This window comes from Paramormyrops kingsleyae, chromosome 24 (assembly GCF_048594095.1).
Source record: "Paramormyrops kingsleyae isolate MSU_618 chromosome 24, PKINGS_0.4, whole genome shotgun sequence".
Lineage (NCBI taxonomy): Eukaryota > Metazoa > Chordata > Actinopteri > Osteoglossiformes > Mormyridae > Paramormyrops > Paramormyrops kingsleyae.
In genome coordinates this window covers 4,376,199-4,390,676 of record NC_132820.1, presented here as the reverse complement: position 1 = coordinate 4,390,676, position 14,478 = coordinate 4,376,199, and the positions used below count along the sequence as shown (strand labels likewise).

Sequence of the window (14,478 nt, the reverse complement as noted above, 5' to 3'; positions counted from 1 at the left end):
ATCTTTTTTAATCATTGCTATAAGGATGCAAGTTTGCACCGGTTACCTCAACCAGGTCTGTCTTGTAAAAGATTTTTGACCTCAATGGGACTTCCTGGTAAAATAAAGGCAAATAAATAAGGATTTATACAACACATCCCACAGCTGTGTCTTATTGCAACAGGAAGGGTTTCCTGAGACCACTTCCTGTCAAGAACAGCAATGGTGGACTCGGTCACTATTCAGCTTATGCTGCTAGAGCCCCCCCAGTGGATCAAAATGGCTTCAGGAGAGGTTCCTGGAAGCCTTTAGTGTGTATATATAAGCAGTAACCTGCTCATTGATTCAAGACTATGAACTTTATGTACCATCAGCATTGGTTCCTTTACGATTCCTTACTGTGTCATTATGAAAACGCATGACATGTCATAACAAAATGTAAATTGGAGTAATTTTGAACTTGGGGTTTATTTCCTTTCACATTTGATATACAAATTACTATTTGTAGGATGATTTGAATGTTAAGGTGAAATCCAACACGATTTTTCCAGGGACTGGTTCATAGTATTGGTTAAGAGCATTGGCAGACTACTACGTAGTAGTACACAGAAGCACACAAATAGCAGAACTAAGCAACAGTTTAAAACGCAGTAGTACATCGTAGTAATGTGACAATCTTCCTCTCCAACTCGCCATCTCAGTATTGACCATTTACTCTGCACTAAGCAGTTGAAGTTCTGCTAGTGTAATACCCCACAGCCTCTACAGCATTCTGACAGATTTGTAGTGAAAACGCTGAGAGAATTACGATGAAGAATCATTGTAAACCACAGGTAAAGCATTCAATTAATGCATTTATTTAGTTAAAATATCACTTTAGTATCAGTAAAAAAAATGACAATCCTGACATGTTTGGTAGTGCATCTCGACAATGTGTGAAGTGAATAAATAGCAGGATCACTATTTAAATAAATAAATTAAGAGTTTTACAATTATAAAAGGAGCAGAGGGACACAAAGCACAACCCTTTCAAAACCAAATAAAGACCTTTCTTAAAAAAGGATTACCACATGTTTCCCCATGACAGGGAAACGTAACAGCCAAAAGCAGCACACATCGTTCCTCATTTCTGCCCGTTCATCTGTCCATTCAGTTTAAAGACAGCGTACATCTTAATTTATGGGACACAGCTGCCACGTCTCATCTGTGGACATCGAAGACTTCCAGGTTTCAGTCTTGGCTCCTCGTTGGCAGCAGTCACATCAACCACACAAGTTGTCCCTTCGTCCCAAACAGATCTGCTTTGGCATTTCACTTCTCCATTTTTCATTGAGGTAGAAATTCCATTTGCTTTCCTAAAATAGACACTGTGTGAAAAATAGTCTGGTCACAACATACAGGCCCAATACAAATACATCTCATTTTTCCCTCCTCCATTGTTTAAAAAAAAAAAAAAAAAAAAAACAGTACTCTTGCCACACACACCCAAACTGTTGACCCTAAGAGAGTGCTCAGGTTGCACAGTGCTCACCATTCTCTTGTTCATTTGTGTGAGGCAAGTCCCAGTTTCGGCTTTTCTTCAGTCTCCACATTATAGCCACCCCGCTTGTGGTACCTGGAACAGAATTTAGCCAACAAGTCTTGGAAAAGGTTTCATGGCAAGCAGGTAGGCAAACACAGGCAAACACAGGCAAACACAGGCAAACACAGGCAAACACAGGCAAACACAGGCAAACACAGGCAAACACAGGCAAACACAGGCAAACACAGGCAAACACAGGCAAACACAGGCAAACACAGGCCGTAGAAACCAGCCATCAGAGGGAGACACACCGACCTGAGTGCCAGCAGAATGCCGATGACGATGAGGCACAGCGAGGACAGCACCACCGCCATGACAGCCAGCGCTGTCGTCCTGTTATAGCCGCTCTTTTCAGTTCCCACTGGTAGGCTGAAGAGGTGACAGCGCTCTCCAGAGTATCCTGCAGTACATCTACACGAGAATGGCAGCCATGAGTCACTGAACCCCAAGGATATGGTTTGGGTATGGTATGTAAGGACACATCCCTACTAATGTGGAAGTACCATGTGTGTTTAGGGGTTTTGGGGCTGATTTGGCCCCTACCAATGTTGAAACTAATCCTCCACCCTTGTTGAAGGCCAAGTATGATGAGGAAAAGCAGCAACAGCGTCTTGTACACTTAGTTGAATTGAATTTTTCCTCATTCATTGAGCTCAAGGCACAGTTCCCAATCCTGGTTTTGATTGGCTGGTCTATATTCTAGATCGATAGGTCAACCCCTTGTTGCTGCACCTGACCAAGACCGGGACACAACACCCCGATACTTGGCTTACGCTGAAGGAATCGGTTCAGGCAAGTGGTCACATGTGCCAACCTTCCAGACCCTTCCCGGGAGGACTTAGCAGTATACTACACAAGGTCACAACACAAGGACTGTAACTTTAGAAGATCACGCTAGGGGGCCAAGAGATTTAAGGCTGCAAATGGCGAAGTCATTAATAATGAGAGGGTCCACATACATGCAGGACACTGAGCGCAGCTCCACCAGGTACTGACAGACCCCATGAATGCAGAAATCTTTGTACTTCCTCCGACATGGATTCCTCTTCCTGCCTTTACCCTTCTTCTTCCCGTCTTTGTTAGTGACTCCCGCCGAATCCTTAGGCTTGATGGAGAAAGCCACTGTGAAGACATTTTATACCAGTCATTACCATTACTATGTCAAGATACAAATATGCCCATTAACTACAAGCATTCACAGCATGGATCACCAATTGAAAAGCTGTGCAGGTCCTTACTCAAGCGTGTATAAGCGTGAGAAAAAAACCCGTTGCATGTTGCGTAATTGCCGATCTGACTGTCCTTCCACGGAAGGATTCTTGACTAACAAATGGTTCTCCAAGCTTTTCACCATTCTTTGATTTCTAAAGTTGGAAGTTAACCTTGCGTTGCTCTGCAGGGTTTCATACCACAACCACACGCAAATAGCTGATGACTTGTTACGTGACTTATACTCGTTCCAGTCCGATTGTTAATACCTTTAGGAAGTTCGGCTTCATAATCTCCAGAAAGGATTTCGTCATAGTCTTCAAAGTGCTCATATGGCACTTCACCCCTGTCGTCCTCACGCCTGCCGTCGTTTGAAGGGCTCAGCAGATTGATCACCGCGGTCTCAGCCGGCTTTTCGGCGTTGTGCTTCCCCACGGAGGCGCAGCTGGCGAGCAAGACCATGACTGCAAAACAGACACGGCACAGCCGTTCAAACGTCTGACCATGACTATAGGCATGTCGGGGCGCTAATAATATTAACTTACAACCATGTGAAAAAATGTACACCTTCACATAATATTAGCGGATGATGAACTGCTGAAGTCGGGTTGATATTTATAGCAACGTTTAAACTACGATCCACTAATAGCTGCTATTTTAATAAGCGGCACTCCCCTAATTAACAATGAGCACAACACAAAAAAATTAGTTACATCATTATGAAAAGTTCTGCAAGTTGCGTTTCGTTTCCCAATGACGGACAGAAACACCTCTGATGAGCAAACCGACGACTAAACTTTAAGCGGTTCGCACATTTTCCTTCTATAAATTAATTAAAGCACGCTCTGTGCGACTCAAGATAAACCACCAAAACATTATAAAACGATGATTTAAGCGCTATTAATAGACGGTCGCCAACTATGTTTCTACTTACCGAAGCAGAGGACGAACAAGAGGAGAACTTTAAGTAACTCCATAATCTTCCGTTTCTGTTCGTGATCTTTTTCAAGAAAACGCAATATAATATTCCGAGTATATGAAAGAGTGATTTCTGCCGGCCGCCTTGCCAAAGTTATGGCAGATTTCTTCCAAAAACAGATGTATTTCCTGCGCTTAAGCGTCCCCGTGGGAGTCCTTCTGCGGAGTAACCTCGCTTCGAACGACTCGAGCTTTAATGAGAGTGAAAAGTCCGCTTCAGCCGTCCGTCCAAGCATATATATATAAGCTTCCTCCCAATGAACCGTGGCCACGCCTCATTTAATTAAATTACCCAACCATATACTTAATTTGAAACAAGTTCGTATTCGGCTAGGCCTATATGTTTGATAAATTCGGTTTTAGGTGATCATTTTAAATACATTCATTTCTATAGAAAAATTGGTCATATGTTACACTGGAATCCATTTTTCTTTTATTATATCTTATCTAGGTATATTCAGTGCACTGTCAAATATATTTCCATAAGTTATAATTTTAATAATACGCAAGACTTACACTCCATACTCCATAAAAATACGTAATTAAATTGTTGTTTTAGGTCTATCTAAAACGCAATTTGAAATTGTGGGATAATATATTATTGAATAAATAGTGTGAACATTAAATGCGTTGTAAAGTTTTGGACGGGTGTGCTAAATAAATAAATGCAAATTAACTGCGGGTGTATTTCTGTGATTAATAATATGTGACGTGTATTATCTACCTTATTTATATGTTGCTTTGGACAAATGTGTTTGCTAACTATATGTAAGTGCACTCTAAATGTAGCCCTATTTCTGTGCTGATGCATGAATGTACGAATAACTAGCTGGCGTGACATTTTCAATTCGATTCAAGTCACACACATGCACGCGCATTTACATGGATGTAACACTTTTATTACCTTGTAATAAATCTTGTGATGTAACCAATGTAGGTGCAGATTTGCCGTAAGATTTTCTGAGTGACACGCCAGATGCGTGAGAGTTGGAAACCCTGAATATGTAAGCAAGCACAGTATTAAGAAGTTCTATTTGAAATGTCCTTAGTAATCCGACCATCGCTGTCGAGAAGCGCTCCCAGCTGAGAGAAATACCCAATATAAGTTCGTGGGCTACTGCACTGATCGTAAGCTTACTAATTGGGATATGCTCATCCAATAACTTACATTAATCTTATGAATTGTAGCTTGGACTTTCTGCTTTTTAATACAAAAACGTTTTAGAAGTAATTTTATACATTGACAAAAAGATTACACGTTTCTCATATCAGAATCACAAAAAATACCATTAGTAGAATCGACGAAAGTGTCCTGCGAATCACATGTAAGTGAGATTTGTTGACTGAATATTATTGGCGTCAAAATAAAGCCCCGTTTTGACTTCACCTGCTTGCATTCACGTAGTCGGTGCGCTTCATCACCATAACTGACGATGCAGAAACGCAGTTCTTAGGAGCCCGCCTTATCTTTTTGAATAATCCCGGAGACATTTGCTTTATTTGAGGCCTTGCACCTCGAGGGTGACGGGTTTCGTGTACTAGTCTTCTGACTGGATGTGCGTTTTCTACCTGTGCTGGACTGGCGTAACCCGCACTGGTTACGCTGGTATGGAAAATGAAGGTATTCAAAAATAGGCAACTTTCTTGTACAATTACTGGGTCGTGACTCTGCTTTTAGTTATTTTGAGGAGCAGAGTATATCCATCCATCCATCTTCTGAAACCACGGGTCCTATTCAGGGTTGCGGATAGATTATGACCATTTCGCATGATCAACAATGTTTGTTTTATGTGGTACTGTCTACTTTTGTCGTTGTGTGGCCGTGTGCGGTCTCACAAACAATCTATTTCCAGATAATCTAAGATTTCTGATTCTGTTTCATTGCGACCGCACACACAGCACGGTTGTTCAACTTTCAGTTCCTGAAACAAGCGCCATATAGCGACACTTAGTGGACTAAGATAGGTTAGCATGTCTTTCAAAGTGAACGGGACTCGCAACGTTTCGCTTTGAAACGCCCATATTCACGCTCAGATCTATGTACTATTAATGCAGGAGTCCTGTTATAGTTCAGGGGGTACGTGTGATTTTGTTGAGTTTCAGTCTGTTTTAGCTAATTTCCTAATAATGCATGACCTAGCATTTAATGAGCCGTTGAATGTAAAGGTCAAAACCATAGACCACTTACAATGGTTCTGGAAAAAAAACACACACACCTGCTAATATGCATACAAACTGGATGTTATATATTTCGGGATAATATTCCAAGGTTTGAAGCAGAAAGCATTTTAACTTTGGATCATTGTACTATAATCTGTCGGGACCCTCTTCCTCCCTGATTATAAAGTCTTGGAAAGTGTCACCATCTGGTGCCCCCATTTGCTGTGTTCCAAGGGTCCTTTTTCTATAACTGATGACCCCCAGAACCCCCCCCCTCGTGATCATTTACCAAGGGATAACCCATGATACTACCAGCAGGCCACACCACCCTGTTTGTGCACCCGGAGCAGTGCCCCTCACTAGTTACGATCATTAATTACACAAGAGGGCGCAAAACGTGTATTACAGAAGTCAGCAAGGACACATGTTCCTGTCGTTTCGTAATAAGCACGATGTTAGAAATCATGCAGAAGACAGCAGGCCACCAACACCGAAAAGCAAAACCCGCTACAAGAGCATAAACGTACGTAGGTGTGCATTCCGTTCCTTTGCTGGTCGCTTTCGTGTCATATTTAGATTGATGCTTAAATGCTTTTACGCAGTTCCTCTTTACCAATTTGTCTTAATTTTTGATTCGGCACAAGTCAAATCCAGGACTATGTCTTAACAGAATCTTTAAAGAAGGAGCCACAAGGATGGACACTTACACACTTGTGTGTACACAGAACAATTTTATTTACTGTGTGCAAAACAAGATCACAGACCAAACCATTTAGGAGGGATTAAAGCTTCATTACAGTAGAAGGAACACAATGATTAGTTGGTACTGCATCACAGACAAAATCCCAACGTGCCCAGTCTCCAAAATTGCAAAGTGTATTAAAAAGAGTTCCAACATGCTCTCTCACGATATAAAAATCCACGTTCACACCAAGTCCCAGGTCGCTGACATCGAGACAAAAAAGAAAAAAAAAGCTGGACATTTAACTCCAAAAACAAAAAGTTGACCATATTTACAAATGAATTTAAGTCAGTCTTGCTACCTAAGTTTATCTACTGCGGACACAGAAATCAAGGTCAGAAAGACCAAGATATGCCTGGTCTCAACTCGACTAACCTATACTTTAGACACAGACGAATTGTACAAGTCCTGTAAAATAAGGGTATACATCGTCAGACTACGCCAACTTCTTCACGTACACCGTAGAAAAATGTCAACCCTGTATATACAGAAACTCCACCCACTTACTGATGCAAAGCTTTAATGAAATTATTACATTTCATTTCATTACTGAAATTCCAACCACTTACTGATGCAAAGCTTTAATGAAATGATTACATTTCATTACTGAAATTCCATCCACTTACTGATGCAAAGCATAAAAAAAAAAAAAAAAAAAAGAACAAAAGAAAATATCCCCCTCACAGACATTGAGCAGCTCTGGAGCCCTTTATCGTCAGTGCCGGTTGCACCCCAACACCACCCCCCAACCTGGGTCACCCCCACGGCCTTACATGCCCCACCCTGCCCCCATGCCATTCAAGCCCATGGAGCCTCTGCTGCCGCTGCCGTAGTAACTGCTGTTCATTCCGCTCTGATTACCTAACAGGAGACAGCAATTGGCACTTAAGGACCAACCGGTTCAACACATGCAACATTTCCAAAACCGATGAAAACGGGGAAAACCCAGACAAGCAGGAAACTGGCATTTTCTATGCTACACCACAAATCCCTGTCTTTGATACTCAGTGTCCAATCAGTAGCAAGGCCATGAGATTCAATAAAGTACCTACCTTTTCTGGTTTCAGTTAATAATGTAGCGTTTTCTAATTTGTTTTGCATCTTAGGGCTCCCGTACTAGAGGTCCAGTCAAGGCGAAACGGGGGGGGGAGGGAGTCGACACTTACTATAATCGCTGTAGCCGCCCATGTTGGTCTGGCTGCTGTACCCCCCCGCGTAGCCACTGTTCATCTGCTGACTGCTGGGCCCATAGGAAGACTGGTTGGCTGTAGAGAACAGGACGGTGAGTATGAGGGAACGCAAACAGGAGGAAAAGTTAATATCACCCGCAAAAAGCAGACTGACACTCACTGAGGGCGCCCATCATTTGGCTGCCGTAGCCGCCGTTGCTGCCCCCTGCTGTCGAGTTCAGGAATAGCTCCACGTAGCGGTGCTCTGAAAGGGGTCAAACACAGTGGTTTACAATCTCAGACAAGAAGGATGACAGATTATTAAAAGATACCAGAAGGAATGAACAAGCTACATCTGAGAGGCTTACAGACCGGCACTCATGCACTCGGCCCTCAACACAAACAGCGGACTTACGCATGTTAGCCTTGTCCTTGGACATGGCTGCCACGGCATCTTCATGGGTCGCAAACTCGACGTCCGCCTCACCGGTCACGCGCCCATCCGGGCCGACCTCAATGTGAACGCGGACCGGGTTCAGGGGCGAGAAGAACTGTAACGGAAATGAAGGAGCCTTAAATCGCTTTAGTTTATCCAAACCAATGGTCTAGGGCTGCTGCTGAACCATGGTTTGCTCGGAACGTTCTACAGCACGTTCTTAAAGACTCGAAGACTCACGCTGTAGATATCGGTCTCCGTGGCTCGGTAGGGAAGCCCCCTCATGTGCACACAATGACCCGTTGTGCTTTGGAACGAGCTCCCGTCACCATAGCGCCCATCTGACAGACCTACAAAACGAGACCCCAGGCGCTGATTAACTCGAGCTTTAAGTAACAGCAACTCAATGGGAAAAAAAACCTCCGATACCCTACTGAATATAAATAGTAACCTAAAACCAGGACAGTGGTTACGAGGATACCCAAATTAAAACTAGAGGTAATTAAAAGGCACAGAGAGGAGACATTTTCACATCTCTTTAGCTTCAACCTCCAAACAGCAAGGCAACGGGAAGCCAAGGCAGATGTTTTGTAGTCATGTGTGACCACGAAATTTGTAAAGTTCAAAGCACTGAACCCAAACTTACATACTTTATTTCTCAAACAGACCAGTAGAGAGCAAAACAAAAGAACCTCAAGGGCTCAGATCAAAAATGCAGACCACACTGGCCAAAACAAGCTCTCAGAGAAACTCATCACCAGCCACTTACACTGCAGTCTCAGTGGCCAGTATGTGCTTTTCATTCTCGGTCGAGGGAAAACCTTTTTGCTTTGACCAATGACATCAACAGTGCAATTTTAACGGAGGAGAAACAGTTATTGAGAACCTTAAATTCAGTCCCTTTGATTACCACCATGCAAAACCTCATTTCATTATTATTAAACCCAAGATAAATTTGACGACATCGAAAATAGAGCGCTAATCATGCAATTGAGTAAACTAAGACTGTTACACGCTCAAGAACTAATGAACATTTACGGGCTGGACACAGGCTGTTATACCATTATAAATTAACTTCGAACACTTTCTCAAATTTCACTTAAATTGGGATCTAATCTACATATCACTCAAAGCGAAACAGATTTGCAGCCATGATACAATAAACTGGACAGAGAACCTTAATCTACACAGGACATTCACCAAAGGGGCCCCACTCACCTCCACCATAGCCCCCACGTCGCATCCTCTCGAAGGAGCCTCCGCGGACCATGCTGTTGTACCCGCGGCCGCCCCCCGGGCGGTCATACGGCCCAGGCCGCTGCATGCCCATGGTTTTGCGTGGGGGTTCGTAATGCGTCCGGACCTCGGCACGACTGCTCTTGAATATCTCTATATACCTGAGAGCGTGTCGGAGAGAGGAAGTCAGAAACGACAGGGACCCGGGAGCCCCGTGTCTAAGTCTTTCTACTTATGCATCAGATTTACGGACATAAGGATCAAGTCTCATAGTGGTCGCTTTTTCAGGCAGCGTGTTGGTCCTGTTCCTCCCAGCCTTATATGAATGAATCACGGAAAAAATTCGACAATATTGGGCAGGAGGAAACGCGTAGCCGTGTCATGAATGACCGTATTAAAATGTGAGTCGAGTAAAACTTCTCTTATGGTTACCTGGGAAGACCTAAGCAACCGTGTGCATGACCATCATAGTGCAGGAAGGTTACGATTCCATCAGAAGCAGATTCACAACCCGAGTTACCTGTCACTGCAGGATCCAGGTTCCCCTGATGACTGATCTCTGGGGGAAATCCATGTGTGCTTATGCTTTGTGTCTGAATCTTAGTGCTGAGCGACACCCCCAAACCTCACTCGATAGATACTAGTCCCCTTAAACAATGAATGCTGAGTCACTGCAATATACATTGCCCAATTTCTCAGCCTGTTAAAGCATCAACGGGTCAAACCCTACAGATACGTATCTGACCTACTAGCAGAGTCTAAAAATGTGCCCTGCAGTAAATGTACATTTTAGCATATCACTAACATACTTCCGTGTTTGGTATAACCTGAGTAAATATATATATAGGCATTTCTCCCACGTGGGCTAAAATCACTAGCATGTCAATGTCAAGACAACTAACGGTGTCATGGTTCCAAATGTTTCCTGCAGCATTCTGGGAGTTTTAAACCCCTTGGCCCCCTTTACACCGTGGATGAGAAAGCACCCGGTCAGCACTAATCAGAGACTGATCGCTCAGCACTAAATTGAGTGTCTGCACTCAGGATTTATAACTGAATTTCAGCCGTGTCTGATGAGTGTTTTGTTTTGTGCGCCATTACCGTGACAGGTGACAGGTTGTAGGAGGTGTACACCATAAGAAAAGGAAAATATAGTCCAGCCATCCATCCCCACCTGTGCCCTATTCTTTCCTTGTGTTTCTTTAGAGCCTTTTCAGCTATATCCTGTGAAGCAAACTGCACGAAGGCCTCCCCCGTACTCCTCCCCTGGAAGTCCACCGGCAATGTTATCCCATTTGGCACGATTTCCAACCCTTCAACCCAAGGACAGATAACCCCAGCGGGGAGCATTAAATCACATACCCAGTCACAATGTTCTCTATCTTTATGCTAAATAACAAAATAAAAAAGACCTAAAATGCATCAATAACACCAGAGGAATTTCCTATTTGAGATTCTACACATTTTATAATCGATACATAATTAGAGATGACAGACTACAGGTTGAGACTGCAGTTGTCAGAATTAAGCACTGATTGTTACATTACTTAACATCACTACAGGAAAAATTGCAGGGAAAAATTGCGTTAAGAACGACCATCAATAATAGAGGTCTGACCACAAATGGCTGAGCTGCAGATTAAATGCTGCCCAGGAATGAAACGTATATTCCTCATATTTTTGATTCAGAATATTAAACAAAAAAAAGCCAGAAAACCTTCACTAGATTGTCTTGCTTAAAACTTACGCACTGAATTGTTACATGCAGTCAATATTCCTACTTCAATATGAAACCACTCAATATTCCAGCAAGTGACGAAAAGCATTCATAAGGCTTGTTATGTGGCACGAACGTACCTGAAAAGAACTGGACGATCTCCTCCTTGCTGCACCCGAAAGGCAGGCCACGGAGTCGGACCAGCCCATCGCCCTCCGTCTCCGGGCAGTTCGGACCGGTATGTTTCATGACCCAGTCCATCTCCACGCTATTGGACTTGAACACTAAAGAGGACGGGACCAGTCAGAGATGCCGATGGACGGCCCATAAACAAGGGGAGCATGAAGATTCAGACACACCTTCCACGTAGCGGTGGCCCATGGTCTCTCTGTCTTTCTTCACAGCGATCTTGAGGTCGTCGTCCGACTCCAACTCCACGAAGGCCTCGCCACTGGGTCGGCCTTCACGGGTGTAAGTGAAGTGGATGCTCGTACCATTATTAGCAATTTTACAATCTAGGAGGAGAAAGATCATTAAGCCATTAAGGACCCTACATTATAAAAAAATTTTATTATTATTTTTAAAAGGAGCTACTGGATATACGAATTTCCCCCTTGAGGATAAATAGAGAATTTATCTATCTACAATCGCATACTGGGCATTTTCTCTTCGCTTGCATTTCACCTGACATTTGTCTGCATGGTAACAGATACATGCTGAAAGCATTGGTTAGTTGGAGATGAAGCTAACACCTTTGTATTGATAGTCTCCTGCTGTGTTGGGCCACATGCAGGAAAAGCATGATACGGTTGATGAGCATTTCAGCTTGACAATTGGTCGGTATACCTGTGACTGGCCGTTGGGATCGCTCTGCACTCAGCACTTACAGACCCGAGCATTCGTCTCACCTGAGAAAAACCTCTGGACTTCATCGACAGAGCATGACCAGGGCAGTCCCCGGATGCGGACCACGAATCCTTCTCCGTCAGACATGATCGTTAGATGATAGGTCGTTTTTCTTTTCCCTGTAAGAAGGCAGATTTACAAGAAAAGCGTTATGGCACGTTTAAGGTCACAATAGCAAACCAGAAATCACTATTTTGGGTAATTAAGAAATAGAGTTAAAGTATAATAGAAGGATTTCATGCTTAACATAAAATTGAAAACGTTTAAGCTAATTTAAACTAGTTATGTTTGGAATATGAATACTAGCTAAACAGTTATTAAAGCAGAATTCACTAATTGGATAGCAAAGAAAACGTCTTCCTAGAAAACTGCTGTTTCTTAGGTCCAAATTTAAAAAAAATCGTTATTTAATTGATAATTATTTCCTCCCATGCTATCAAACAAAAAGAAAGCGGAAAGCACAAAGCACCGGCGCGCCACCGCATCTTTCCGCGCCGCCGCCGAGGCTTCCGCCCGCACTCCAGGAAGCGGCTGCGAGCCTGGCATGTCCGCGCTTCATCCAGCGCCATCGAGGGACTTGTTCAGGCTGAATCAAACACTACCCGCTCGGAAGGCCGCCTGGAGCCCGCCAACCCCGCCACGGAGAACTAACAGTTAAAAAAAACCCAGTGATTTGTACATCTGGGTACCCGAGGTCCGGCTATCCGTCTTTCAAGTCCCAAGCGGAAGCGGCCATATTTGTTCATAATTTCGATACTAGTTGAATTTGTTACATTAGAAATTACATCAGAAACAGCTAAAATGACTATATGAAGTAGCAGATTTACATATTAAAATCGATACAGGCGGTTACATTGTATTATTTTATTCAAAGCTCATCTTCCTAAATGGCACTGATCGACAGCAGTCGTTTAACTTAGCTAGCCTGTAATTTAGTGATGGAAATGCGCGTTTAGTTACATGAATCGTTAACCAGAGGACATCGTGAGGGAAACAAGGTTGCTAATGTTTTGCTTGTATAGTTAAATTAACGCTTTAAAATAATCAATTGGAGCCCGACGTTAATTGGAGACGGCTCGCCGTGAACAACATACAGCCGCACTTCGCAGACAAAAGACGGGCCTTGTGAAAGCAAGACACGGAGACGGCATCATTCATGCTCGGCGGTACCAAATACTCAAATAGAAGCCATCGCATTCAACCCCACGATGCTTTACTACCGTTGAGAAATACATATGTATACCAAGCAAAACGAAAAACACATTAATAATCAAGTAGGGCAATTTAAGAGTTTAGCTAACGCCTCACCTTATTGTAGCGCCTTCAGCGTGGCAGCGCGCTCCGACGGAACGTTCTGAGTTCTCCTGCGCATGCGTCGCTTTCTGCCGCTCGCCCGCTTCGGCGGTAACCACGCCCACTGAATGGCTTGTAAAAAGGATGGCGTCACGGGCAAGACTTTTTTGTTTTTTCTCCCATAATTCAAAAATTAGAAAACAGGGTTAGTTCGTGGCTTTCTTTGAATAGTAGTATACTTTTGTCTAAATCGGAGGTCTTGTCTAGATTAGTATATGCTTCATTGGTCTTGGATTTGCCACTTGAGTCTATTAAGAAAATTGACTCAAAGCTTTTTAGATTCATTTGGAGGAATAAACCTCATGATATTAAAAAATGAGATTGTCTGTCGTCCACAGGAAGAAAGTGGTCTGAATGTTTTACACTTCTAATGTTGTATTTAAAACAAGATGGATCCAGAATTATTTCAAGAACAAAGAGAGCATGTGGTGCCTTATGCCAAACTTAATATTCCAAAAGGTTGGGGGGGGTATAGGACGAATATAGGACGACTTTCTGTGAAAACTAATTTTCACAAGCAGGCACTTCTTGCTTGGTTGCTGATTTATAAAAATAATTTCTCCCCTCACACTTACGGTAATTACTTAATCTGGAAAAACAAATGCATTAAAGTTAAAAAAAAAACAAGACATTATTTTATGAAAACTGGACTGAAAAAGGTATATTTTTACTGAATAATTACTGAATGCAAACAATGACATACATCATTATACAGATTTTGTAGAAAGATATGGTGCTTCTATTACTATAGACTAGTATTAGACTGTGATCAATGCGATCTCTGAATGAATGTTAAGGCTTGTGAAAAACAATAACTGTCAACCATCAGAGTTAGCAATAGATTTTAATACTAATATTATACTACAGGGAAAGAATTTCTTGGATGCTGAATGTAATAAATTCTTAAGGTCTATACTGCACTCAAATCATATCCTTGTAAATATTGTATATTGGAATTCTTTTTTTAGGGAACATATTGACTAGGAAAGAGTTTGGATGACACCTAGTAAA

General features: G+C 42.6%; 2 protein-coding genes across 6 annotated transcripts; both read right to left on the bottom strand.

Moving 5' to 3' along the window:
- Positions 1 to 815: 815 nt before the first annotated feature.
- Positions 816 to 3,967, bottom strand: LOC111850171 (proheparin-binding EGF-like growth factor). 2 transcript variants are annotated; one of them, XM_023823804.2, is made up of 6 exons: positions 3,705 to 3,967; positions 3,040 to 3,234; positions 2,521 to 2,683; positions 1,817 to 1,972; positions 1,511 to 1,594; positions 816 to 1,346 (listed from the first exon to the last, which is right to left on the bottom strand). In XM_023823804.2, the coding sequence occupies exons 1-5, from the start codon at positions 3,745 to 3,747 to the stop codon at positions 1,522 to 1,524; spliced, it is 630 nt and encodes a 209-aa protein (XP_023679572.1). In that variant the 5' UTR covers positions 3,748 to 3,967; the 3' UTR covers positions 816 to 1,346; positions 1,511 to 1,521. The 2 variants fall into 2 exon arrangements, with proteins under 2 accessions (XP_023679572.1, XP_023679581.1); XM_023823813.2 differs by having other exon boundaries at positions 816 to 1,334.
- A 2,652-nt stretch (positions 3,968 to 6,619) lies between these two features.
- On the bottom strand, positions 6,620 to 13,499 carry LOC111850688 (heterogeneous nuclear ribonucleoprotein H2-like). 4 transcript variants are annotated; one of them, XM_023824853.2, is made up of 11 exons: positions 13,423 to 13,499; positions 12,117 to 12,233; positions 11,568 to 11,723; positions 11,349 to 11,492; positions 10,666 to 10,804; positions 9,474 to 9,652; positions 8,496 to 8,605; positions 8,235 to 8,370; positions 7,995 to 8,084; positions 7,817 to 7,915; positions 6,620 to 7,511 (listed from the first exon to the last, which is right to left on the bottom strand). In XM_023824853.2, exons 2-11 carry the CDS (start codon positions 12,199 to 12,201, stop codon positions 7,420 to 7,422), a joined length of 1,230 nt encoding a protein of 409 aa, XP_023680621.1. In that variant the 5' UTR covers positions 12,202 to 12,233; positions 13,423 to 13,499; the 3' UTR covers positions 6,620 to 7,419. The 4 variants fall into 4 exon arrangements, with proteins under 4 accessions (XP_023680621.1, XP_023680631.1, XP_072562551.1 ...); XM_023824863.2 differs by having other exon boundaries at positions 8,001 to 8,084; XM_072706450.1 differs by having other exon boundaries at positions 7,407 to 7,511; positions 7,813 to 7,915.
- Between the last annotated feature and the right edge of the window lie 979 nt (positions 13,500 to 14,478).

Coding starts and splice junctions, on each gene's coding strand:
- LOC111850688 (XM_023824853.2), bottom strand. CDS start 12,201: ATGTCTGACGGAGAAGGATTCGTGGTCCGCATCCGGGGACTGCCCTGG. Junction 11,493..11,567: donor GGGCCACCGCTACGTGGAAG/GTGTGTCTGAAT, acceptor CGTCCTCTTTAG/TGTTCAAGTCCAATAGCGTG. Junction 9,653..10,665: donor AAGGAAAGAATAGGGCACAG/GTGGGGATGGAT, acceptor ACACGCTCTCAG/GTATATAGAGATATTCAAGA.
- LOC111850171 (XM_023823804.2), bottom strand. CDS start 3,747: ATGGAGTTACTTAAAGTTCTCCTCTTGTTCGTCCTCTGCTTCG. Junction 2,684..3,039: donor TGAAGCCGAACTTCCTAAAG/GTATTAACAATC, acceptor ATGTCTTCACAG/TGGCTTTCTCCATCAAGCCT. Junction 1,595..1,816: donor GGCATTCTGCTGGCACTCAG/GTCGGTGTGTCT, acceptor ATTCTGTTCCAG/GTACCACAAGCGGGGTGGCT.